Source organism: Colossoma macropomum, unplaced genomic scaffold (assembly GCF_904425465.1).
Source record: "Colossoma macropomum unplaced genomic scaffold, Colossoma_macropomum, whole genome shotgun sequence".
NCBI lineage: Eukaryota > Metazoa > Chordata > Actinopteri > Characiformes > Serrasalmidae > Colossoma > Colossoma macropomum.
The window spans coordinates 1,564,908-1,591,320 of NW_023494808.1; the positions used below are offsets into that span (position 1 = coordinate 1,564,908).

General features: G+C 40.7%; 2 protein-coding genes across 2 annotated transcripts in view; one reads left to right on the forward strand and one right to left on the reverse strand.

Moving 5' to 3' along the window:
• Nucleotides 1–527: 527 nt before the first annotated feature.
• LOC118798207 (retinol dehydrogenase 8-like) lies at nucleotides 528–12,311 on the reverse strand. The gene is made up of 6 exons (XM_036557580.1): nucleotides 12,209–12,311; nucleotides 7,180–7,341; nucleotides 5,203–5,382; nucleotides 4,147–4,240; nucleotides 3,000–3,183; nucleotides 528–1,115 (listed from the first exon to the last, which is right to left on the reverse strand). The coding sequence occupies exons 1-6, from the start codon at nucleotides 12,309–12,311 to the stop codon at nucleotides 888–890; spliced, it is 951 nt and encodes a 316-aa protein (XP_036413473.1). The 3' UTR covers nucleotides 528–887.
• A 7,256-nt stretch (nucleotides 12,312–19,567) lies between these two features.
• The window catches only part of LOC118798208 (collagen alpha-1(XI) chain-like), a 138,301-nt gene continuing 131,455 nt past the window's right edge, over nucleotides 19,568–26,413 (forward strand). The window contains 1 exon segment of the mRNA XM_036557581.1: nucleotides 19,568–19,841. Within this exon segment, the coding sequence (XP_036413474.1) occupies nucleotides 19,772–19,841 (70 nt within the window). The 5' untranslated portion in view covers nucleotides 19,568–19,771.

The window sequence follows — 26,413 nt, forward strand, 5'->3', positions numbered from 1 at the left end:
GTCAATGGAACCAGACTTTTTTCCTAGTCATTTTGGGCCGTTTCCTTTGGTCTGTTCTTCATGAAATTTACACACAATGTAAAGGGTAAGAGGAATTTTCAAATTATGTCAAAAACTGAAAAACAACAAAAATGGAGATACGAGGTTTTCTTCCAACAACCGCATTATGTTTTGGTATATGAAGCTGTTTTAGCTTGCTAAGCTAACAGCTAGCTTAGCTAACTGATTCACACACACAAAAACAGAGGCTCAGTTCAGTTTAGATTTGAGCTCTTATCTTAAGCACTCATAGAATCAAACTGTGCTGTGGTTTTTAAAGCTCTGGCATGCTAAGCTACTGCTACATGCTACAGGCAAAATTGAAATGCCACCATCTTTTAGCTATTTTAGTTATCAGCTAACTGCACAGTCCAAACACCTCAAACACCAAGTTAGCTGCATTACATGCTCTATAGCTAGTAAATTTTCTGTCACCACATCATAATTCTTTTATCAGAATATTTTTGTGTACTGACATGTTTATGCTTATTCATGACATACAGAGGAGCTACAAAAGTACAACATTTTTAAGGACGTACTGAAAAGGCTTGAGATTTCGATGGAAAACATTTAGTTACCCATTTAAAAAACATTTTTGAGTGCAGGGGGACTTTAATAATAATATTTTCTCTTAAAATGAGGATGAGATCTATACAAACTTACATGCACATAAAACTTCCATAGCATTTTTATTCTCTGAAAATGAAAATGAATTACTGAATTTGGGGGAATCACCAGCACTATACTAATACAATTATCCCCTCCTCCCCCAAATATGGCATGTAACCATGGCAAAGCAGTAAGGCTCACCACCTCAGCGATAATGAGTCTGTGTGTTTGTTGAAAAGTTAGTTTGGGGAGATGGTCCGGCTGCGTAAGCACCCACAGGTCAGGTACTTGAGTGCAGTCATGCTGATGTGCATCAGTCCACCCAGGTTGAAGAGCATGTGATAGAAGGCTCTGACCGACAGGCCTCCTGTTTCATCGGCCATCTTCAGCGCCACGATCGGAGTGTACAAGGGATTGGTCAGGTTACGGAACCGGGGACTACTCGCCTCGATCACCTTCTTAGTGCACTGCAGAAGGACAGACAGAGAAAGAGAGACAGAGGATCTTCTTCAGAAGAAGCTGTGGGTCAGGTTAAGATTCCAGAGAACAATATGAAGAACCAAGTGTATCTGCAAACCCAAGGTGCATCTCCTTATAAAAATATTAGAAACCTGTGTTATTAAGTGTCGGGCAGTGGGCTTAGATAGTTGGGTTGAATGTTCACTGCAGAGTGGAACTCTATGGCTAGAGGTGACCTGATTGCTCCATGGCTGTGTCTGCATGTGTCTTTCTGCTGGTATTTTGATAAAAGAGCAATTCTCGAAGCAGAATCATGGCCTCTCTTGTGTCTTACTCTATGTCGATGCCACACTGGTGTCAGAAGTGGGATAGCACCGCCCTCCCCCAGCGGTCTGGAGTGGGATGACGCTTCATAGAACTTCAAGACAAATAGTGAGAGAGTGGAGCCTGGCAAAAACTGCTACAGCAGGGACAGCATTGCGCGGCTCCATGGGGAAGATGGCATAGCAAGGCCCAACAGCAGAGCTGGCATGGGAAGGCTTACCAACGAGGCTGGCGTGGGAAAGCTTGATGACGAAGCATTTGACCTTTATATTCTGTTAGTTCAGATTATGTGTACATTACCTGTGTTATTGTGTGTAGGGCAGTGGTTGAGTGTCTACCATGAAGCAGAAATGTGTGGCTGGTGAACCCCACCCCCTTATTCATGCTGTGTTGTTATGTGCCTTTCTGCCCCAATGTTTAACAAAGTAAAATCTCATGGTGGAATCATGGCCTCCCCTGTGTCTAACTTTACACCGATGCCTCAATATATTCTCAAGGTTTTACAAAGACATCTTCAGTAAGAAGATACAGTTGTATACAAAGGTTTGAATAACCCCAGTCAAATTTACTAATAACTTGAGGTTGTATTAATATAACTCTTTTCTCAAACTCAAAATCACTTTATAAAGTCCATGAACAAAATAATTCCAGACAAACAAAGTTGAAAAAAGCAACAGATTACAGAATAACTGGCAGATAAAAAGTAAACAAATCATTATAACCAAAAATCTAAAATAGATAAAGAGCAGAAAATTTAGATCGATAAACAGCACTGAGGAAAGAGGTGGGTTTGGTTTTATTCTTAAATCAGAGATGGCTGATGGAGTGGTGGGGGTAAAATCAGTAAGGTTCCATTCTAGTCCTGTGTGTAACCTTCTGGTATCCGTGGATGAATAATCCCTATTGTGACATTGTGCCTTTGGAAAGTCCCACAAGTGTCTGTCCCAATTCCTAGCCATGTTCTTATTTCCTTGTTTCTTGTCGTTGTGTTGTAAGAATATTTCTTTGTCTCCTAGCCAGCCTGAGATTATTTACTTTGTAAGTTATGTAAAGCGACCATATATCATACAATACTGTGCAAAAGTCAGAGACTTACTCTTCGTTTATTGAATCAAGCACAAGTTGTCATTTTTCAGTGTCAGAGTTCAGTCTTAGAAGTTGGTTGATCATTTTCTGAAGAATTCCCAAACAATACCCAACACCTGTGGATTCAGATCTGAAGCAGCTTGAAATATGAACGCTTTCAGTGCTGTTAATCTGATCGGGGGAGTTTTGGTGTCTACCAGGTCTCGCATGGTTGACTTAGAGGCCATATGGGCAACCTGAGTGAACCCAATGACCAGGGACACCAAAACGTTGCTTGAAACAAGAAATTTATACCAGTCTTTAAGTGAAGTATCATTTTGGCATCTTATTTGATGTGCATTGTGACATAGTTATCTTCATGAGTGAGCTGGTCCTGTCCAATCTTGACGAAGCCTTATCTGAGAAGCTACTGTTAGTTTAGTTCACTGTTCACACCAGTTCTGTAGTGAGACACGTCAACAACAACACGAGAGTTAGCTGACCTTGGCGATGTCATCAGGACTCTGACCCAGTGTCTGAAAGACGTCCACAGACGAGGGCAAGTAGACGTTTTTAAAGTAGTGGACGGTGTCTGGGTCAGCACCTGGGTACTCTTTCTGCGAAACGTCCTCGATCATCTTCATCTCGAACTCCGTGTGGACTGGACCGGGCTCAATCATGGACAGACTGAAAGAGAAAAATGAAAATGAACTGAATTAGAACTGCAGTCCTGACATAATCCCAAACGACATTCAGGAATATCTACTATGGGCTTTAATGTATTTGGCAGAAAAAATATTTTATTATTGTGGTTAAAGTCAGACGTTCAATGGTTGACATGGGTTTCAAATCTTCTCCACTTTTGAGACTCATCATAGATTCCCAAGATTCTGTGGAACCTGGTCTATTTTCCCTCTCTCCATATATTCTTTACCTCTCTTAACAAATGTGTTCTAACTTTCTATAGCATACGTTTCTATATTCCTGTTTTTCTTTTCTTTTTCTTTTTCTTTAGTGTCTAATTTGATATGCAGTTTGTATTTAAATTGAATTTTATTTCGATAATATGTAGCCTCTTTCTGTTACTGGTGCAGCAATTGACAACTACTGTTCTTTGTTTACTTCATATTATTCTGCTGTCAAACATTTGCACAGCAACAGCCTAGCAATGTAGCAATCATCTGGGATAGCATAGCAACAGCCTAGCAACATCTTAGCAACCACCTGGGATAGCATAGCAATGATTTAGCAACACCTTACCAACCACCTAGGGTAGCATAGCAATGGCTTTGCAACATCTTTGCAACTAAGTGGCATACAATAGCAACAGCTTAGTAACACTGTAGCAACCAAGTGGGATACCATAGCAATGGCCTAGCAACACCTTACCAACCACATGGGATAGCATAGGAATGGCCTTGCACCACTCTAGGAACCAAGTGGGGTACCCTAGCAACAGCTTAGCAACACCTTAGCAATCATCTTGGATACCATTGGAATGGCCTTGCAACACCGTATCAACCACCTGAGATAGCAGAGCATTGCATGGGCCTAGCAGAGAGAGAGAGAGAGAGAGAGAAAGAAAGAGAGAGAGAGAGAGAGAGAGAGAGAGAGAGAGAGACAGAGGAGCTAAAAGAGAGCAGCACTTACGTGATATTGAACTTGAGAAGCTGCACAGCCAGACTTTCACAGAAACCCTCCATGGCAAACTTAGACGCAGCGTAGACATCATTAAATATCACACCTTACACACACACACACACACACACACACACAAACACAAACACACAGAAAATTACACATTACAGCTGAGTGAGAAACTACTGTTCATTTATTTTATTTCCAGTCAAATCGGCCATTAAGTACACGCTTAAAAAACATGGTTCCTCAAGGGTTCTTTAGTAAGGATAATAGTTCTATGCAGCACCAAAAAGAGTTCTTCTGTTATTCTCAACTGATTAAAACTGAACTCTGATAATAGATTTAGCTGTTAAATCTTTCAGTTTCTTTTAAATGTTTTCTGTGTTTTTGTCTTAGCGCTGGAAAATGGATAATACCATATAAAACTTAAGTAATACATACTTAATGGCTGATTTGACTGGAAATTTTGGAGAGAGAAAGAAAACCAACAAGCGAAAACTAACCACCAAGCGAAAGCTAACAACAAAGAGAACGCTAACCACCAAGCGAAAACTAACCACCAAGCAAAAGCTAACAACAAAGAGAAATCTAATTACGAAGCGAGAGCTAACAACAAAGTGAATGCTAACCATCAAGCAAAAGCTACCCTATAGCAGAGCACATATAACAGAGCTATCAAGTTAGCTCATCTCTGTTGGCCTGCTGTCTGTCCATTTGTCTAAACACAAGGCCTGATCTGGCACAATCCTATCCTGATTTGGCACAGTTCTCTCTGGCCCGCAAAATTATTTTGATTCTCTATTAATATTACCCAGTGTACATATTCAAGGGCTCCCATGTTTGCCGGCCACTTCAGCGTTGGCTGGTTGCTAACTCACTCACCATAGCAGTGATGATGCTCCAGTGGCAACAAATGAATAATACTAAATACAACTAAAGTAATACATACCTAACGGCTGATTTGACTGGAAATGAATTAGAGGTGGTCCCTGACTTTTTTACAGTATTAAGTATAAAAAGATCTCACATTCTTCACAGCACACACAAATACACATGCTCCTCCACCTTGTAGTCCCATCGCACTGCTCATGACGATGATGTGGCCTGAACGCCGCCTCTTCATGTCGGGCATGACCTCCTTAATCATACGAATCACGCCGAAGAAGTTCGTCTCAAACACCTTCTTCATCTCCTCCATGCTGATGCTCTCTAAGGGCCCCACCAGGCCGATACCTGCGTTATTAACTATAGACATAGAGCACAAATACAATATAAATAATCACTTTCTAAAGCAGTGATGAATTAAATGTGTCAGTCAACTGAGTCTGTTTGTGTTTGTTTTTGTTTATGTGGTCAAAAGAGGATCTGTGGGCCGTAAATAAACTCTCGGATTAGCTGAATGAGTAGTGAGGTGCTATTTCAGTGTCTTCAGTCTGGAGCACCTTAAAGCCCCAGGGAACCTAAGTCCATGTTTTCTTTTTAATTAGGTCAATCTTACACTTGTAAGTGCATATACACTGAAAAAAGGACCACCAGCGCTGTTACTATCTCTCTGAGTTGGAGTCAAAGAAACCTACAGAGAGAAAGCAAAAGCTAACCACCAAGCAAAAAACTAACCACTAAGCGAAAGCTAACAACAAAGTGAACATTAACCACCAAGCGAAAGCTAACCACCAAGCAAATGCTAACCACCAAGCATAAACTAACAACAAAGCGAATGCTAACCACCAAGCAAAAGCTAACCACCAAGCAAAAACTAACCACCAAGCATAAACTAACAACAAAGTGAACGCTAACCACCAAGCAAAAGCTACCCTATAGCAGAGCACATATAACAGAGCTATCAAGTTAGCTCATCTCTCTGTTTGCCTGTTTGTCTGTTCATTTGTCTACACACAAGGCCCGCAGCCTGATCTGGCACAATCCTATCTGGCCCGCGAAATTATTTTGATTTTCTATTAATATTCCCCAGTGTGCGTATTCAGCAGTCCCGTGTTGGCTGGCCACTCCAGCATTGACTGGCTGCTAACTCACTCATAGCGGTGCTGATGCTCCAGTGGCAAAAAAATAACTGAGATCTTCCTCGTCTCCTCTTCTGTAGAGTCTCTGTTCTAGTGCGGTTCTGCGCTCTTCCTCACAGTAACTGAGATCTTCCTCGTCTCCTCTTCTGTCTTCAGTGTGAGAAATGAGGAACAGTCACTCTTCACTCCAAACTCTTGGGAAACTGGGCGTGTTTTCAGATTTACAGATCTGCTGCAGCTCATTGTTAAGTTTGTCAGAAGTATCCCGGGCATAGTTACAGTTGCTAAGCTGTGAAGGACCAAATGGGTGAACCAATTTTCAACAGCGCCACCCTGAGGCAGAGCAGTGCTGCAGGTCTAGTTTGACAGAAGCTCACCTGAGTGAGGCAGGCTAAAAGAACCTTTAACTGAATTTGAAGGTTTTTTTTATCATAACATTATCATCTTCAGGAAACCCCATGAGAGTTTTGATTTTGAGACATTCAGGGGGTCCTGGATGTTAACTAGGGGGTCCATAGATGTTCTCTGACCCACGGTTTTACTGAGATTTTTCAATATGGCCCTTTTAGTGGTTGAGTTTGACACTCCTGGTCTAAACAGCCATCCAAGCATTCCCTCCACCAGCTCAGCTCAGTTTGCCCAGTGAATAGAGCCTGTGGGTCATCTTGGATTCTACAAGATGCATCACTCCTTAGTTCTCTTCAGTACTTCATCACCACAGTGCAAGAAATCACACCAATAAGATGCTGATCATCTCTTTAAGACTACATTGCATTCCATAATGTGGTTTTCTGAAGAACTATTGGACATAATCTTGGCAATAAGAGGTGCTACTAACTTAATGCGCCAATTTTTCATTATTTGACCAGGGGAAGGGGCTACTAATTTAAATTGGCATTTTAATACAATAGAATACAACAGAGCTTCCTGTCTCGAATTCAGAGAGGCTTTTGAAAAGGTCCTTAAACTCATATATTTGGAGTTATATAGCTTAGATAAAGGGCTATGTGTGTATACTCACTGAGTACATCGACGTGTCGGTCTTTGACACTGTTCAGACACTGTTTGACGGATTCGTCACTGCAGACGTCCAGTGGGAGTAAGGACAGAGTTTTACCATAGGCATCACCAGCTGCCTCCACCAGCTTATCCTTCTTCTTCAGGTCCCTCATCGTTGCTATCACTGTAGACAGAAAGAAAGAAAGAGATGCGGAGTAAGAGATATGTAGATGGTGTCTAACAGCACCACTCATGGGTCTGCCTGATGGACACTACATCCAAAGGACCTGTCTGAGGGACAGCATTACTCATGGGTCTGTTTGATGACCACTAACTCTGAAGAACCTGTCTGAAGGACAGCACCACTCATGGGTCTGCCTGATGGACACTACATCCAAAGGATCTGTCTGAGGGACAGCACCATTCATGGGTCTGTCTGATGACCACTAACTCTGAAAGACCTCTCTTATGGACAGCACCACACATGGAGCTGTGTAATGGACACTACTTCTAAAGCAGCGGTGTCTAGTCTTACCCGCACAGGGCCAGTGTGGCAGCAGGTTTTCATTCCAGTGTAGCAGGACTGCACATAATCAGTTGTTTAAAGGCTGAACAACTGATAAAACAAGTGGAATCCAGCTTGTCTGGAATGAAAACTTGCCAGCACACCAGCCCTTTGTGGATAAGACTGGACACCCCTGTTCTAAAGAGTGGACAGCACTTCTCATGGAGGTCTGGACACTTCCACTGATGGACCTGTATTGTGAACATCATAATTGATGGACCTGTATCACAGACAACATCATTGATGGACCTGTATCATGGACAACATCATTGATGGACCTGTATCATAGACACCATCATTGATGGACCTGTCTAATGACACTGTCACTGGTGAAATTGCATGATGAACACTAAACCTGACTGACCTATCTGATGGAAACTAACACTGACTGATTTTTCTGATGAACAGTACAAATAATGTGTATGTCTAAAATACACTTATGGACCTTTGTGATGGATACAACAATAATGGACTTCTCTAATAGTCACTACCTGTCTGATGTATACTAAAATTCATGGACCTGTCGGATGGACGGTACCACTGAAGGACTCATATGATGGAAAATACCACTGAAGAACCTCCTCAAAATCTTCCAGAAAAAGATCCAATTCCTACAGGTTTACTCAAAGAAATTTTGCCAGAAATAATAGACCTATCTCAAATCAATCAATCAATCAATCAATCAATCAACCTTTATGTAAACTTGGAATACACTGAGGAAGACCCTCATTTACAATGTAGCTGAGTAATACGGGAATCAGGGATTGAGAAGTTGTACAGTAAAAAAATAAATCAAATGCTATAATTAAATAATAAAAATTATAAAAGTACAATTTAATAATAAGAAGGTACCAATAAACTGTTAAATCAATAAACAATTTAAATTACAATATGGTAACTTATCAAGTAAGAATTTTCCCTTTATATCAAACAATTAAGTTCCTGTTTGCATAGAAATCATATACATAAATAACGTCAGTCTGGTTTTAGGCCACATCATAGTACAGAGACAGTACTAGTGAAAACTGTAAACCATCTCTTATTATTCTCTGACCAAGGAAATGTTTGCTAGTCCTCCTTGATCTTATTGCGGCATTTGATACAATAGACCACTCTATCTTTCTAGATAGACTAGAAAACCTTGTAGGGGTAACAGGAACATCTCTTTCCTGGTTCAGATCTTACCTCGCTATTACTTTGTTAATGTAAACAGTGAATAGTCCAATTTCCACTGCTATGCCGATGACACACAATTATATATCAGCCAAACCACATGATAAATTTCAACTTAGCAAGATTGAGGACTGTATAAAAGACATAAAAGACTGGATGTTGAGTAACGTTCTTCTACTTAACTCGGATAAAACAGAGGTTCTTCTTCTTGGTCCAAAAGCTGCTAGAAAGAAACTAATTTAACTCTTAAACCTAATAGTTTCTCAGTTCCATCAGGTACATCTGCAAAAACCCTTGGTGTCACAATAGAGTCTCTGCTGCAACCTGTTAACACTCTAAGCTGTGATCAGTCACCTTTATCCATGCTGGCTGGCTTCCCCAGCATTGGTTGGCTGCTAACCCACTTGCCATAGCCACACTGATGTTAGCTTCAATGGCAACAAAATGTTTGGTTTAACAGTTGTTACTCTTTTCTAGTTTAGTAATGCGCTCTTGCACACATCAACTGAGATCTTCTCTTCTGTCTTCAGTTTGAAAAATGAATAAAGATTCACTCCTTCCACCAGCTTCTGGGGATGTGGGCGAGTTTTCAGATTTACAAATATCCATCCATCCATCCATCATCTAAGCCGCTTATCCTTCTGGGTCGCGTGGGGTGCTGGAGCCTATCCCAGCTGTCATTGGGCAGAAGGCAGGATACACCCTGGACAGGTCGCCAGTCCATCGCAGGGCAGAGATTTACAAATATGCTATGACATATTATATAGTTTTTCAGAGGAATCCGGGCATAGTTACAGTTGCTAGGCTACTAAGGACCAACTGGGTGAACCAGTCTGCTACAGCGCCACCCTGAGGCAGAGCAGTGCTGCAGCTCTAGTTAGTTAAGAACACCAGAGACAGAAGCTGATTGTGGGGTGAAGCAGATAAACAATGAGCTTCACTGAGTCTGGATTTGAGTGTCTATTTTACCCAAACAGAAAGCATAACATCATAATAAATTTATTTTCAGGTACCCCCCAGAACTTTGATTTTAAGACATACGGGGGTCCAAGAGGTCAATCAGGAGATCCTGGACCCCCACCCCCCCAGAACCCCCTTGTATTTCTCTCCTTGGATCTGTCTATCCAGTCCAACTGGTCAGAAAGAAATTCCTGAGATTTATTCAGTTAGAGCGGTGATTGAGTTGATTAGGGCTGCTGCCAGGCATGTGATTTAGAGGTCATCAGGGGTCAGATGTGTTGGTAAGAAAAGCTTACCAAAGGTTAAACAGGATGTCAAAGGATGGTACAACTGTTTTCAGTGCAGCTCTGGTGTTATATATGTGATCTGCTATTGTTTGGGTCTGAAAATAGCTGAAGAGACTTAAGGGTAAGTAGGGATAAAGAGTCTTACATATAAGGGCCTTGTCTCTCTCTGTCTCTCTCTCTCGTTTGTTTTGTTGTCTCTCTCTATCTCTCTTTGTTTAACTCCTCAAATCCCCACCAGCAGGTCCAAAGTTTTACTAGACATTCTATAACCTACGAATGGCTCAGCAGTTCATGTAGTTACTGAATAATAAGGCTTAGTATGTTATTTCCTTTGGTTGTGTTTGTGTTCTAGTCTGAATTGTAGGTTTATGTTGCCGCTGAGAGCTTATTGGAAATCAATTTACTGCAGCCAATTTACTTCCACAAACATCAATAAACTTCAATATGTGAGTGATATAACACTCGTAACGAAATTCAGGAAGATCTGAAGGCCCTTATAAGCAAAGTTGAAGAACAGAGTGAAAAGAAACTTCATCTCAAAATGAAAATAAAGCTTCTAACAAACAGGAAGGAAGCTAGCTTTACCGTGGTGGAGAAGATGTGGAAGAGGTGGACAGCTTTTGTCCACAACAGAGGATCCAGCAGTCAAGAAATATGACACAGGTCAGCGCTCTGCAGAACATACATATATACATCATCTAAACCGCTTATCCTTCTGGGTTGCGGTGGGGTGCTGGAGCCTATCCCAGCTGTCATTGGGCGGAAGGCAGGATACACCCTGGACAGGTTGCCAGTCCATCGCAGGGCAGACAGACAGACATACACATTCACTCACACCTAGGGGCAATTCAGCATGTCCAATTGGCCTGACTGCATGTCTTTGGACTGTGGGAGGAAACCGGAGTACCCGGAGGAAACCCACACAGACACGGGGAGAACAGGCAAACTCCACACAGAGATGACCCTGGTCACCTGGCCGGGAATCGAATCCAGGCCCTTCTCGCTGTGAGGCGACAGCGCTTCCCACTGCGCCACCGTGCCGCCGCTCTGCAGAACAATGAGCTTGAAAAGATCTTCCTAAGTAATCATGTGTTTCTACAAAGTATGTCCTGTGTTGTTTTATTTATTGTTGATTATGTATTTCTTTATTTTCTGAGCATTCTTGGGTTTGAGAAAGGCACTATATAAATTGAACTGTACTCTGTACCAAATTATTTCATGATTTTTGGCAGGTAATGTAAGGTGTTTCAGACATCCTTTCATAAAAAATCTAAATTATCTGCCTAAAGTGAGATAATTTTCATTTAAAAAAAGTGCAAAAATATCCAGACATAAGTTAAATAATCTTATAATATTTTCACAACAGTCTCAAAATGAGAAATATTAGATGTATCGACCAGATGTAAGAAGATTTCACTTACCAAGATGTCATTTTTTGCAATGTTGTGCATTTGGATCGAAGGGCCGCATTCCTGCTTTTTGCCTACACACTTACAAAAGATGGTTCTTCAAGGGTTCTTTAGTAAAGAAAAAAAAATCTTATCTCTAATTTCCCCACAGACGTCTCCTGAAAATGGCTCTGTATAGAACCATGAACATCCTAAGAGCCATTTGTATGATTAAATTGTTTTATTCTGTGAAATGGTTCTTCAGATTGATGGAGGATGTGTTATATATGGTTTTATATAGAGCCTTTTTTTTTAAAGAGTTCTATGTACCATGCTTGTAACAATAGAAGAACCCTTTTTAGTGCCGTTTAGAACCCTTTTCAAAAAGGCTTTATGTGAATACATATACAACACATTCTCCATCAATCTGAAGAACCATCTCACCATGCAAATAATTCTATGACTGTTTATGATTCTATATAGAACCACTGTTTTTACTAAAGAACCCCTGAAGAACCATCTTTTTTAAGAGTGTGTGGCATACTGACCACATTTAAGATCTGTGATCATTTTTTTGTGCCATAATCACTGAACAGAAACTCTAAAGATTGAAACCAGAGTGTGGAGTTTAAGGGGTTAAATTAAAGGGACCATCCTCCTCCGACCAACCTCACTGACCGTGATATCTCTGCTTCTCGTCCTTGGCGAGGAGAACGGCGATCTTCAGGCCGATTCCGGACGAGCAGCCGGTGATCAGAACCACTTTCTGCCCCGCCGCCATCACGTCTCCTCACGGACAGACAGAGAAAGAGAGAGAGAGAGAGAGAGAGAGAGAGAGATTAAAGTAACTCTCAAAGAGGATAAACAGACAGGGCCTGTGGTCACATGTGTGAGCCGGGATTAGTGGACACTCTCCTGGCCGAGTTTTCTCCCACTCAAACACTTATACAGTACTATGTTCACGTTTCTTACTTATTATACTTATTTGTTATGCTTTATATATTGAATATTTTTCAATTAATTCTGTATTATTAACATTTTATGCATTTACCCTACATATTTTATTCAGTAATGATTTATTTATAGATTGAGTCATTTTTAGCTTCTCATTTTTATCTTAAATATTCCATAATTTTGACTTAATTTAATGATTACACTTCCATTTATACACTCCATGATATTTGTATACATTATAAAGTAAATTCTAGAGCATTTACTTTATATATTGTGTGATGTTTACTTTATCTATTAAACATTTTTTTAGCTAATCTACTTATTTTACATAAGTATTTTGTATATATTTAATTATTGTTTACTTTATATACTACATAAATTTCACTTAATTTCACATAATCTGTAACCTTTAGGCTCACATTTACTTCATGTGTTGTGTTTGCTTTATATATTCAATTATTTTTACCTCCTATACTCATTTTACTCTTTATATATCATTTAAAATATTATTTTTTGTTTATTAAGTTGCTTAAATGTTCATTAAAATTACTGATACAGTCTAACTGTGGTGTGTGTGTGTGTGTGTGTGTGTGTGTGTGTGTAATCCATCAGTCTGGATTATTGTATAATCTGGAAAAAAGGATCTGAGCTAAAATAGAAAGCTCTGGCGCCCTCCAGTGTCGATTTAACACTATTACAATCCCTCACACACAGAGATCCAGCACTCCATACAAACCACAAACACCGCATGCAGACATATCTATGCTTTACTCTTGATATATAACAACTTCTAAATGCACATAAAAAAGATTGAATCAGAATCAGACTCTGATTGAATCAGACTGAACTAAATCACATTGAGCTTCATCTGAAAAACAGAAAAAGCTGAGCTCAACCTGATATTCACACGGTTTTATTGCTCTGTCTGTAATACAACAGCGGACTACTTTTTCTGGCGGAGGAGTTTGTGAATATTAAAGCACACATGATAATTAAAGAACGTTGGTCCTCATTCACCAGTATCTTCCTAAGTTTGTTCTTAAATGATCTTTGAGAAAGATCCTAAGAAGAAGTGTACGTCAGATTCATGATTCAATCATGTTCTCACCAAATGCATTATTTTCTGTATTATATATTCTGTAATCTGTTTTATTTTATATATTCAGTACTTTTAACTTAATACATACATTTTTTAAGAGTATATATTGAGTGAATGTGTTCAAAGCAACACTTTTTTCAGTCCACAGTAAGTTTAAAATGGACAGAGCTTCAGGAGAAATGTCTGGAATTCAGAGGAGCTGCATTCAGTTATATACGTACAGGGAGAGAGAGAGAGAGAGAGAGAGAGAGCGGAATGAGAGATCAGAGAGAGAGAGAGAGAACAGAATGAGAGAGATCAGAGAGAGAGAGAGAGCAGAATGAGAGAGAGATCAGAGAGAGAACAGAGAGAGAGAGAACAGAGAGAGAGAGAGAATGGGAGAGAGAGAGAGAACAGAATGAGAGATCAGAGAGAGAGAGAGCAGAATGAGAGAGAGATCAGAGAGAGAACAGAGAGAGAGAATGGGAGAGAGAGAGAGAACAGAGAGAGAGAGAGAGAACAGAGAGATAGAGAGAACAAAGAGAGAGAGAGCAGAGAGAGAGAGATCAGAGAGAGAACAGAGAGAGAGAGATCAGAGAGAGAACAGAGAGAGAGAGAGAGAGAGAACAAAGAGAGAGAGCATTGAGAGAGTGAGAACAGAGAGAGAGAGAGAGAGAGAGAGAGAGAGAGAGAGAGAGAGAGAGAGAGAGAGAGAGAGAGGGAGATCATGGTGTGCAAGTGTTTCAATTTCACCCCAAACAGCCCCCATATGTCAAACCTCTTTTTCTCTCCACTCTTTTATCTAACTGCTGTTTCACCCCCTCACTTTCTCCCCCCGCCCACCATCTCTCTCCCTCTGGGTCCTGTCAGCCTCAGAACGTCCATGAGTGAATGATGGCTAAATGTCCAGACTCTGTGACATGATGACCTACTTCGATAGATTTTACCTTAGGAGCTGTTGGGTGGGGAAAGAGGCTGGGGAGGCGCGGCTTTGGGGGCCCTCTAGCATTTATTATTCTAATATTACTACAAGATCATTCAGATATAATAATTAGATTAACCTCTTAACGAGCCTTGGGCCTGCCGGCTAAGGTTTATCACACACTTCTATAACCTAAGAATAGCTGAACCACTGAGCTTACGTCCCTGTAGTTACTGAATAGTAAGCCTTTGTTTACAATAAGCCTGGGATGTTAATTGGTTAACACTAAAATAATTTATTTGCATGTATGCAATTATTCTCTCCGGGCTCCATGCACAAATATATTCTTTCATAGCTACTTTATGAGACTCGATATAATAAGAAACTGTAGAGCATGCTAGTGTAATTATCAATCATGTACCTCTCAGTGGGGAAGTTATCAGTGGTGTAACTATCAGTAGTGTATTTATTGCTGGTGGTGTAATTATCAGTGGTGTTACTACTGGTGGTGTGACCATCAGTGGTATAGTTGTCAGTGGTGCAATTATCAGTGGTGTAGTTGTCATTGGTGTAACTATTAGTGCTGTAACTATCTGTGAAGAAATTATTGTTTGTGCAATTATTAGTAGAGGAACAAATAGTGGTGTATTTATCAGTAGTGTTATTATCAGTGGCATAACTTTTAGTGGTGTATTTATCAGTGGTGTAACTGTCATTGCTGTGACTGTAAGTGGTGTGACTATCAATGGTGTAACCATCAGTGGTGTGACTAGCAGTGGTGTATTTATCAGTGTTGTAACTGTCATTGCTGTAACTGTAAGTGGTGTGACTATCAAGGGTGTAACTATCAGTGGTGTAATTATCAGTGGTGTAACTCAGTGGTGTAACTTAGTGGTGTAGCTCTCAGGGGTGTATTTATCAGTGTTGTAACTATCATTGCTGTAACTGTCAGTGGTGTGACTAGCAGTGGTGTAATCATCAGTGGTGTAACTCTCAGTGGTGTAATTATCAGTGGTGTAACTCTCAGTGGTGTAGCTCTCAGGGGTGTATTTATCAGTGTTGTAACTATCATTGCTGTAACTGTAAGTGGTGTGACTATCAATTGTGTAACTATTAGTGGTGTGACTAGCAATGGTGTAATCATCAGTGGTGTAACTCTCAGTGGTGTAACTTAGTGGTGTAGCTTTCAGGGGTGTATTTATCAGTGTTGTAACTATCATTGCTGTAACTGTCAGTGGTGTGACTAGCAGTGGTGTAATCATCAGTGGTGTAACTCTCAGTGGTGTAATTATCAGTGGTGTAACTCTCAGTGGTGTAGCTCTCAGGGGTGTATTTATCAGTGTTGTAACTATCATTGCTGTAACTGTAAGTGGTGTGACTATCAATTGTGTAACTATTAGTGGTGTGACTAGCAATGGTGTAATCATCAGTGGTGTAACTCTCAGTGGTGTAACTTAGTGGTTTAGCTCTCAGGGGTGTATTTATCAGTGTTGTAACTATCATTGCTGTAACTGCCAGTGGTGTGACTATCAGTGGTGTGACTAGCAGTGGTGTAATTATCAGTGGTGTCACTCTCAGTGGTGTAGCTATCAATGGTGTAACTCTCAGACCTGTAACTATCAGTCATGTAATTGTCATTGGTGTAACTAATCAGTGGTGTTATCATCAATTGTGTAACTATCAGTGGTGAAGTTTTCTGTGGTGTAACTCTCAGTGGTCTAACTTTCAATGGTGTAGTTATCAGTAGTGTAACTCTCAATGGTGTAGTTATCAGTAGTGTAACTCTCAGTGGTGTCACTATCAGTGGTGAAACTATAAGTGGTGTAACTCTCAGTAGTGGTATTATCGGCAGTGTGACTATGAGCAATATAACTGTCAGTGGTGTAATTATCAGTTGTGTAATTAGCATTGGTATTACCACCGTGGTGTATCTTTCAGTGGTGCATTTATAAGTAGTTTAACTATCAGTGCTGTAACTATTATTGGTGTAAATAGTCAAAAAATCAGTGATATAATTATCAGTAAATTAACTAACAGTGATGTAGCTATCACTGTTGTAACTATAGATGGAGCAACTTTCAGGTGTATGACTATCAGTGGTGTAGCTATCAGTGGTGTAATTATCATTTGTGTAACTCAGTGGTGTAACTATCAGCAGTATAATTGTGAGTGGTGTGACTATCAGTGGTATAACTCTCAGTACTGTAATCAGTGGTGTAGTTCTCAGTGGTGTGACCTTTAGTGCTGCAGTTACCATGAATGTACTTATGAATGGTGTAGTTGTCAGTGGTGTGACTATCAGTGGTGTAGCTGGCAGTGGTGTAATTATCAATGGTGTAGTCATCGGTGTTGTAGTTGTCAGTACCCATGATGTAGTTATCAGTGGGGTAATTATCAAAGGTGTAGTTGTTAGTGGTGTGACTCTCAGTGGTGTAGTTGTCAATGGTGCAATTATCTATGGTGTAGTTTTTAATGATGTGACTATCAGTGGTGTAATTATCAGTGGTTAGTTATCAGTGGTGTAACTGTCATTGGTATTACCTATCAGTGATTCACTCGGAGGGAACATATAGCTTGGTGAATGGGTAATGTAAAGCCAGTTAACTAGTTTGTTTCTTTCTGACTGTAGACGACAAGCAACATTATGTTGATTGAAGAGCAGATCCTCTGTTTAGCCTCTTTTTTGTTGGCTTCTGAGGTTTGTAAATTCTCAGTGTTCACCTTAATAAAAAAGTCAAATTAACAGCTTCCAGAAGTAAATAGCTTTTTTGCGTCCCTGCGTTCTTTCCCATTGAGGTGAATTGGCCTGGTGGGACCAGGCTAAGGCTTTATCAGATTTTTTTAGCTTGTAGCCATGTATTGATTTTAATATGTCATGTTATAATGGTGGCAAATTCATTGTTATTTCCAACTGTCCAGCTATCTTGATCTAACTATAAACACTGTCCAGCTCAATAGCATAGAATTTTAAACAGCTATGAAAGAAAACGTTTGTGGGTGGAGCATGAATGGGGTAGACTGATGTCCTTCTTTTATTTCCATTTATTTGCAATGGCAACAATATGACTTGTGCTCCAGCTTTGTCCCTTCCTGATTGACGGTGAACCTGATCCCCCCTTTGAGCGCTTCAGATACCACAGCCTGCCTACACGAATGTAAACCTTTCGCCTCGGAGCAGGCAGTCATAGGAATGTAGAATGTGCCAGAGCATATTTTATTAGGTGGGCAGCTCAAGATCCTGTTCTAGCATGTTCCACTGTGTGTGTGAATAGGAGAAAGATCCCTTTCCATCCGCTGAGCACTGCGGCTGAGATGACTTCGCTAATTGTTCTCAGTGGAAAAGTGCTCATTAGCGATTAGCATAAATTAAAATATAAAAACAACACCAACCAATCTTAAACATACCTTATTAACCACTTAAAATCTCAGGCTTATTACATACTAAGGCTTATTGTTCAGCAACTACAGGGACTTCAATGTAAACCGACTGTTATTCTTAGTGTTATATAAGTGTGTAATAAAGCTTTGGGCCTGCCGGTGGCCGAGGTCATTTAAGGGGTTAAAATAATACATAATTCACTCCATTATATAAGCATAAAAAGAGAGACAGGTAAACGCAGTACTGGGCAGCAGTCAGAGACCACCCTTCACTCATCTCATTTCCAGTTAAAACAGTCATTATATACAAGCTACTTATCCTTCAGTGTAAGGAACTGCAGACACGCCTCCAAAGTTCAGTCTTAGAAGCTGGTTGATCATTTTCTGAAGTAATCAAACACATTCAGTGGTGTTGAGGTCTGGACTCTGGGGTGGTCAGTCCATCGTTCAGCTTCTTTGTTTGATGTGTCCGTCTCCTTTTCTCAGTGAGGTTCTTCTTGATCAGCTACACATCCTTTCAGACCCACAGCGCTGAGTCGTCTTCTCACAGTGGAAGGATGGACAGAAACACCTGTGGATGTTTTCAGATCTGAAGCAGCTTGATTTTCTCCTCTCTCTCAGAGATGAAAGCTTTAAGTGCTGTTTATCTGATGGGGGCAGTTAAACATCCTCTACAGAGAACACACCTCTACACAGTTTAATGTACAAATACTGTTAATTTGCTGAATTTAACATATCAGGAAGAAAAATATATAAAATGTGGCACATTTCCCTTTTTTTATTGTTTATTTTTCCCCAATATGTTAAACTCATCAAATAGAAAATGTGCATTAAAATGAGCAGAGAAATGTCCATAATTAAGTATGTTCTCTATACAGAATGTGACTTAATTTAACTTAGACAATTAGCATACAATTGTAACTTTAACATAAATCTAATAATATTTAGCTCCGTCTTTCAGTTTACATTGATTTTGAATATTAAAAACGTCTGATATTAAATGTGCAATATAGCCAGTCTTGCTGTGTATCAGAGTTTTAGCACTCAGCATGAATCCAAGAGGACAGAATATCAATAAAAAAATATCAGTACAAATATTTTTTACTCATAACAACCAGATTAGAATGAATCACCATCAAAATTATTGCACTTTCGGCTCACAGACACTCCAGACTAAGAATTTCTGAAAAGGTATCTGAGGTGCAACTTGTTTTCAAGATCTCTATAAGCAACAATTTACAAAATTTTGCCGGCGCTCGGTAAATTTTTGATAAAAAATGACCCAAATTTATAAAGATATCATATTCCTGTTAGCATTTACTGTCTAATAATGGCATATCTGAGCAGCCTGAAAATAATAACAATATATGGCATGTGTGACTGTCACATGTAAATACTTAATAATAAATTGACCCAAAATACCAAAAAACATCCCACAAATTCTTGGGTTATTATAACATATAATAACGCAGGACTGAATCTCTTTTCCCCACAGATTCAGTCCTGCAGAGTTTTGCACTGAGTGCTCATAAAATTCTGCATCAAAGTTTTGAAGAAATAGTCAAAGAAAGAGAAAACACAGCGCTTAGGAATAATCGGGAAAAGAAGAGTAAAGAAAAACATAAAATCTCTGACCATGTGCACTCACATACCACCGAGAGGAGAGAGGGGAGGGGGAGAGAGAGAGAGAGAGAGAGAGGGAGAGAGGGAGAGAGATGTAGAGAGCTGTAAGTCAGCTCTTCACTGTTGCACTGTTGGAGGGATTGTAAAGGCTCCTTCTCTCTCTCTGTCGTTTACACTGGCACAGCTGTGCCACACTGCTTCTCTCTCTCTTTCTTTCTCTCTCTCTCTTTCTCGTGCTCTGCTGAAGTGGAACTGACCCCAGGTTTGTCCAGCCGGCGGTGGCGATATGGCGGGAGCCACTGCATCTTTACTGCTGCTCGCTCTCCTCCACACAGCGGCCGCCGCTACGTCAACAGGTACGGAGCAAACTCACATTCAGGAACACAGAGAGTGGAATAATTAATCAGTGGAACAGGTACTGAATCATTCAGAACAGATACTGAATCATTCAGAACAGATACTGAATAACTCACAGTAGATTTTGAACAATTCATAGTAGATACTGAATAATTCACAGTAGATACTGAAAATCATAGTAGATACTGAATAATTTATATTAGATACTGAATAATTTGTTGTAGATACTGAATAATTCATAGTAGGTACTGAATAATTCACAGTAGATACTGAATAATTCATAGTAGATACTGAATAATTCATAGTAGGTACTGAAATTCACATAATACTGACATAGTACTGATATGTGTAGAACTGAATATTCACAGTAGATACTGAAAAATTCATAGTAGATACTGAAAAATTCATAGTAGATACTGAAAAGTTCATATTAGATACTGAATAATTTGTTGTAGATACTGAAATATTTATTTTAAGTACTAAATAGCCAAACTTAAGATAATTTAGTATCTACTGTGAACTTAATTTGTAAGTGCTGCGGTTACGAGAGTGAGAGTTTGAGTCAGAGCGTGAGAGAATGAGAGTGAGAGAGTGAGCATTTGAGAGTGAGAGTGAGAGTGAGGGGTTAACCTCCGTGGCCCCCCTGTGCACTCACTGGTTCAGGCTTGTAGCGGCAGTGCAGACCTTCGCCTGTCAGCGCTTGGTTGAGGTTTGATTCGTGGCCTTTCACAGATGCAGGTCAGTGCTGTAATGTTTCCGTTAACCCTGCAGGTCTCAATCAGGTCCTGGAGGCTCCCTGTTCTGCATGTTTAGGTGTTTTTCATGCTGTAACACGCCTGATCAGACTAATCAGCTCATTAATGAGCTGTGGTGGGTGTGTTAGAGTGAGGAAACACTAGCATGCACAGGAGAGGGGCCTCCAGGACCTGAGTGGGAGCAGTGTGAATGAGTGTAGAGTGAAATTACATGATCTGATCTCTGATAGGGTGCAGATTAGCTTATGTCCCCTGATTAGGGACACAGAAATCACAGGCCACTTATAGATATCAGTGAGTCATACAGAGTCAGAAACCATGTAATCAAGACTATTAGAGACACTGAACGCCTCCACACGGTCTGTATTACTTTGGGACGACGGCTGTGGGAGAAAAACACCATGCAAATAAAACAGAACTGAACTGCACTAAAAAAATAAGTGGTTTGTAAAAGGAAAACTGTAGATCAGAGTCAGTCTGGATGAGGAACACCCACTGTGAAGTCCAAATCAGCACCTGGATGAGCGATGGCCAACGGGAGAAATCCCACAGCGACATCTTCCGCTCTTTGAAAAACATGGAAAGTGGAATTCATTGAACATCCCACAAATTAATCACATTCAGAGAGGATTCACTGAAAGCCAAGCTTAGCACAGATCACAGCGTGACTGATACTGTCTCCTCCCCACGGCGTCATCTAGACATACAGCATAGCTGAAGCGGAGTCAGTACAGCTATCAGTGCGGGTCTCAGAGCAGCTCTAAGTGCGGCTATCAGTGCGGCTCTCAGTGTGGCTCTCGGTACGGCTCTCGGTGCGGCTCTCAGTGCGGCTCTCTGTACGGCTCTCGGTGCGGCTCTCGGTACGGCTCTCGGTGCGGCTCTTAATGCGGCTCTCTGTACGGCTCTCGGTGCGGCTCTCTGTACGGCTCTCGGTGCGGCTCTCGGTGCGGCTCTAAGTGCGGCTCTAAGTGCGGCTATCAGTGCGGCTCTCTGTACGGCTCTCGGTGCGGCTCTCGGTGCGGTTCTCGGTGCGGCTCTAAGTGCGGCTATCAGTGCGGCTCTAAGTGCGGCTCTAAGTGCGGCTCTCAGTGCGGCTCTAAGTGCGGCTATCAGTGCGGTTCTCGGTGCGGCTCTAAGTGCGGCTATCAGTGCGGCTCTCTGTAATACTAATTATGAGTTACTCGTTAATTCATGCCTTTTTGCCAATTCCACTGCTAGGAGTTGTGTATTTGTGCTGCTAATTCTCCAGTGTAATTGCAGTAAAATAACCGTTAGTTCTGGATGGTGAATGTTGTATATCTTCCACACGTCAGCCAACACTTGTGAACGTATGAATTTGGTGAAGAGTAGATTTCGCTCAGCTGTGTTGAACCTGACCCCACTTGTTGGGGAAATGTGTTGGAATTTTTGGGTTAGGTTACAGCACCTCAGGCTCGGAGAGCTGCCGGGTCGTCAGTGTCCTAATAACTCTCCCTGTCTCTGCGAAGCCCTGATGGGTTAATGTGCCTCACACGGTAATGGGGTCTGTGGCTTTGAGGCGGTTTTCTGGAATTTTCTGTCTGAGCTGGGCTCTCTTTGTGTTCTGTAGACCGGACAGGTGGTTCTCATTCTCTCCCGTGGCGCTCTGCTCTCTACCAGGCCTGCTTTTAAACATGTGTAGAAGACATGTGGCACAGTGGGTGCTGTCTAAAAACACTCAGGTCTTGTGCACCCAAGGTTTTATGCATTTGGAGGTTTTGTTCAAATCTACTTGTCTTCTCAAGTACAAGTGCAGTTCAAATGTACCATCTATCGGTCTACCAGTCTACCAAGCTACCAGTCAAACAGTCTATTAGTCTACCAATCTACCAATTCACCAGTCTACCAATCTACTAGTCTACCAGTCTACCAGTCTATCAGTGTACAAGTCTACCAATCTTACAGTCTACCTAGCTACCAGTCAGTCTACCAATCTACCAGTCAAACAGTCTACCAATCTACAAGTCTATTAGTCTACCAATCTACCAGTCTATTAGTCTACCAATCAACCAGTTAACCAGTCTATCAATCTACTACTCTACCAATCTGTCAGTCTACCAATCTAACAGTCTACCAATCTACCAGTCTACCAATCTACTAGTCTACCAATCTACCAGTCTACCAATCTACTAGTCTACCAATCTACCGGTGTACCAGTCCACCAATCTACCAGTCTACCAATCTACTAGTCTACCAGTCCACCAGTCTACCAATCTACAGCCTTATTGCACACTTTGTGAACTTGTATTTGAATTTTTACTAGAGACAATTTCAAAATATGCATTATTCGATTCAATATAATACAGTGGTACCTTAATTCAGTACATTTTTCAGCATAAATATTAAAGGCTGAAAATGTGTATTACATTAATATTCTACTACATTTTCAGTTTATAAGAACATTCAGTGTCATACAATTACAATAAATAATGCTAAACCTAAGGCTCTAGCCACCAGCTAATGTATTGAATAGCTAAAGCTATTCACTATACAACAATACAACCCATGAATAAATAGTTTCTTTCCTAAATGTATTCATAACACTACATTTCATAAAACAAATGTGTTTTTGCCATTGTTGTACATTTCCAAATGTATAAATTCACATATCGCTGCTGGTGGGTCAAAACCCTGTATCTCCTAAATGAGAACTTTACAGGAGAAGAAAAAAACATACTCTACTTTTAATGTAAGTCAATGGAACCAGATTTTTTTCCAAGAAATTTTGGGTCATTTCTTTAAGTCCATTCCTCATGAAATTTAAACACAATGTATAGGACCACGGGTACTTTAAAATTATGTCAAAAACTGAAAAACGACAGAAATGGAGATACGAGGTTTTATTCCGACAGCAGAGATATGTTTCTTTACTGTACTGGGATACAATACAAAACAGTATGCTCTGTTATAATACGTTATACTATTATGTGCCTACTTTTTACAATTCTACAGTAACTTAGCTCTTCCAAAGTCCACTTACTGACTCGTCAGTTCAGCTTTCACGCTTTGCTCACACTTCACCGAACCCATTAGAAGTTTTTTTCAATATAGAGGCCTATTGTTATACCCCAGTGGAACGTATAACTGCACGTGCATCAACTGGACTGGTCAAATGGTCTCCTGATGCTGTGATGGCAATCAGTGATATTTGATTTGAGTCTATTTGTAGAAGTGAGTCTGACTCCACAGATGGCCTTCAGACTGCACTGTCTCTGTAACTGTCCACACGTTTTTAGCTCTGCGGCTTCATTTTGGTGCAAATCACTCAGCGAGGCGGCTCAGTGGATATTGAGATCTAGGCTGGATCTTGGGCTGGAAGGAGGTGCTCTGGCAGGGTTATGTGACTAGTACTTACTCAGTTTAGCCATTAGCATCTCCACAGCATTCAACCACTGTTGTGACAATGAGTGATATCTAGCCTGCTGAAAAACAGCACAGACCAGCATGCATTCCATACTGGTCTAAGCTAATCTGTGTTGGTTGATGCTGGTCTAAACTGGTCTAAGCTGGCTTTTATTGGTCTAATGCTGGTCTGTTGCTGGTCTACACTCTTAAAAAAGATGGTTCTTCAAGGGTTCTTTAGTAAAGACAATGGTTGTGCAGAACCATGAACACTCAAAGAACGCTTTTCATGCTTAAATTGTTCTTTCCATGGTGAAATCATTCCTCAGACTGATGGAGAATGAGATGTATAAGGTTTTATAAAGAACCTTTTTGAAAATGGTTCTACATATTTGTGACAAGCTTGACATTGTAATAATAGCAGAACCCTTTTTGGTGCTATATAGAACCATTTACAACACATTCTTCATCAATCTGAAGAACAATTTCACCATATACAGAACAATTTAAGAATCCAAATGGTTCTTTGAGTGTTCATGGTTCTGTATAGAACAACTTACTAAAGAGCCCTTGAAGAACCATCCTTTTTTTTTAAAGTGTATGCTGGTTTATGGTGGTCTGGTGGTGGTTCATGCTGGGAAACTAGCATACTAGCACCCAAAACACAACATATGCTGGCGTTGGTGGTGACCAGATGTGCTGGTCTACGCTGTTTTTTCTAATAGGGAATCATAACAACTTCAGTCCAGCTGGTTAAGCTAACTGTTTAGATAGCTACAACAGTCTGAGGCAATACAGCAGGTTAGCATGCTAATCTAAGAAAATACAGAATGAAACAAGTCCTCCTTTGTGCTGGGGATGTGCATTTTATAGCTTAGACAGCTCACTAGGTATTGAGACACAGCTTCAGTGGTTCTCAGTCTTAATTCTGGTTCTACATTTCCTGCACTGCACAGCACACCTAATTTACCCATCAGCTCCTTGGTAATATGAATTAGCTGGAGAGGAACAACAACATTGTTCTACAATATTCATCTGACAACAGTGTTCTGGTGCGTGTACTTGGAGGCTGGAATGTTCCAGAATATCTTCCTTCTGGAATGTTCTAGAGAGGGTGCCTGGTTTTTGAAATGTTCTTGAATGTGCATTTGCCTTATAGAATGTTCTTTTATTTAGAACAGTCTAGAGCAGAGGTTCTCAAACCAGTCCTCCGGGATCCCTTGACAGTAGTCTTTTCTATTCCTGTGTGTCGCGAGTCGAAGCAAAGAGAACCGAGAACGGGTTTGAGAACAACCAGTTCCTTCTAGGACAGAGGTCCTCAAACTGGGCCTCAGGGACCCTCAGACTGTCCAGATACCTGCTTTAACCTAACTTGGAACACATAGGGATGGTGCAAAAGTGTGTGCCATCTAGGGCTCCCTAAGAACAACCAGTTCCTTCTAGGACAGAGGTTCTCAAACTGGTCCTCAGGGACCTCCAGACTGTCCAGATACCTGCCTCAACCTAACTTGGAACACATAGGGACGGAGCAAAAATGTGGACCCTCTGGGGTTCCCTGAGAACGGGCTTGAGAACAGCCAGTTCCTTTTGAGGTTTGTGCATTTGTCTTCTAGAACAGTGGTTCTCAAACTGGTCCTCAGGGACCCCCAGACTGTCCACACACTTGCCTCAACCTAACTTGGAAGCAAAAGTGTGTACCGTCTGGGGGTCCCTGAGGACTGGTTTGACCCACCACTGCTCTAGAATGTTCTGAAGGGTTTATTTGCGTCCAAAAATGTTCCAGAGTCTAGTCTAGTGTTTATCCGTCTTCAGGAATGCTCTATAGCGGTTTAGAGTTTGCATCTAGGATGTTCTAGGGCCCATGTCTGGCTTCTGGAAAGTTCCAAAAACAGAACCTGGTAGTCAAATGAATGATTTACAGCAATTTCCACATATTGCAAATACTCATTACTGTCCATCCAGATGGTCAGATGTGTTTATTTTTGATTAGTTGTGCATGTGAGGGTTTTTGATCTTTTTATTTTATTTTATTTTTTAATATTCCCGGGCCAACATTCCTTGACCACACCACCCCCCCCTCCCTTTTCCAGGGGACATTTTTTTTTTTCTTTGCACTTCGCTATTAATGTCACAACTCATCACTTATTAATGATCATGTAGGTATAAGGTGATGTGGCACCACAACCACCCAACACCCCTCCAAACACCACCCCCCACCCTCTCACCCACCCCCTGCTTTGAGTGAAACAAGGAACAGAAATAACAGAGACAAAACAGAAGAAGTAAAGAGAAAGGATAAGATAATAATAATAATAATAATAATAATGATAATGACAAACTGGACATACAGGACAGACAAACACAAACACTTAACAAAACAATAAACAAAGCAGTAATGCCCCCCCCCCCTTTTTATGTAATGATAACATGGGTAGTTATTAAGTCCTAGGTAGGGG

Coding starts and splice junctions, on each gene's coding strand:
- LOC118798207 (XM_036557580.1), bottom strand. CDS start 12,311: ATGGCGGCGGGGCAGAAAGTGGTTCTGATCACCGGCTGCTCGTCCGGA. Junction 7,342..12,208: donor CGAGAAGCAGAGATATCACG/GTCAGTGAGGTT, acceptor TTCTGTCTACAG/TGATAGCAACGATGAGGGAC. Junction 4,241..5,202: donor CAGTGCGATGGGACTACAAG/GTGGAGGAGCAT, acceptor TGTGTGTGTAAG/GTGTGATATTTAATGATGTC.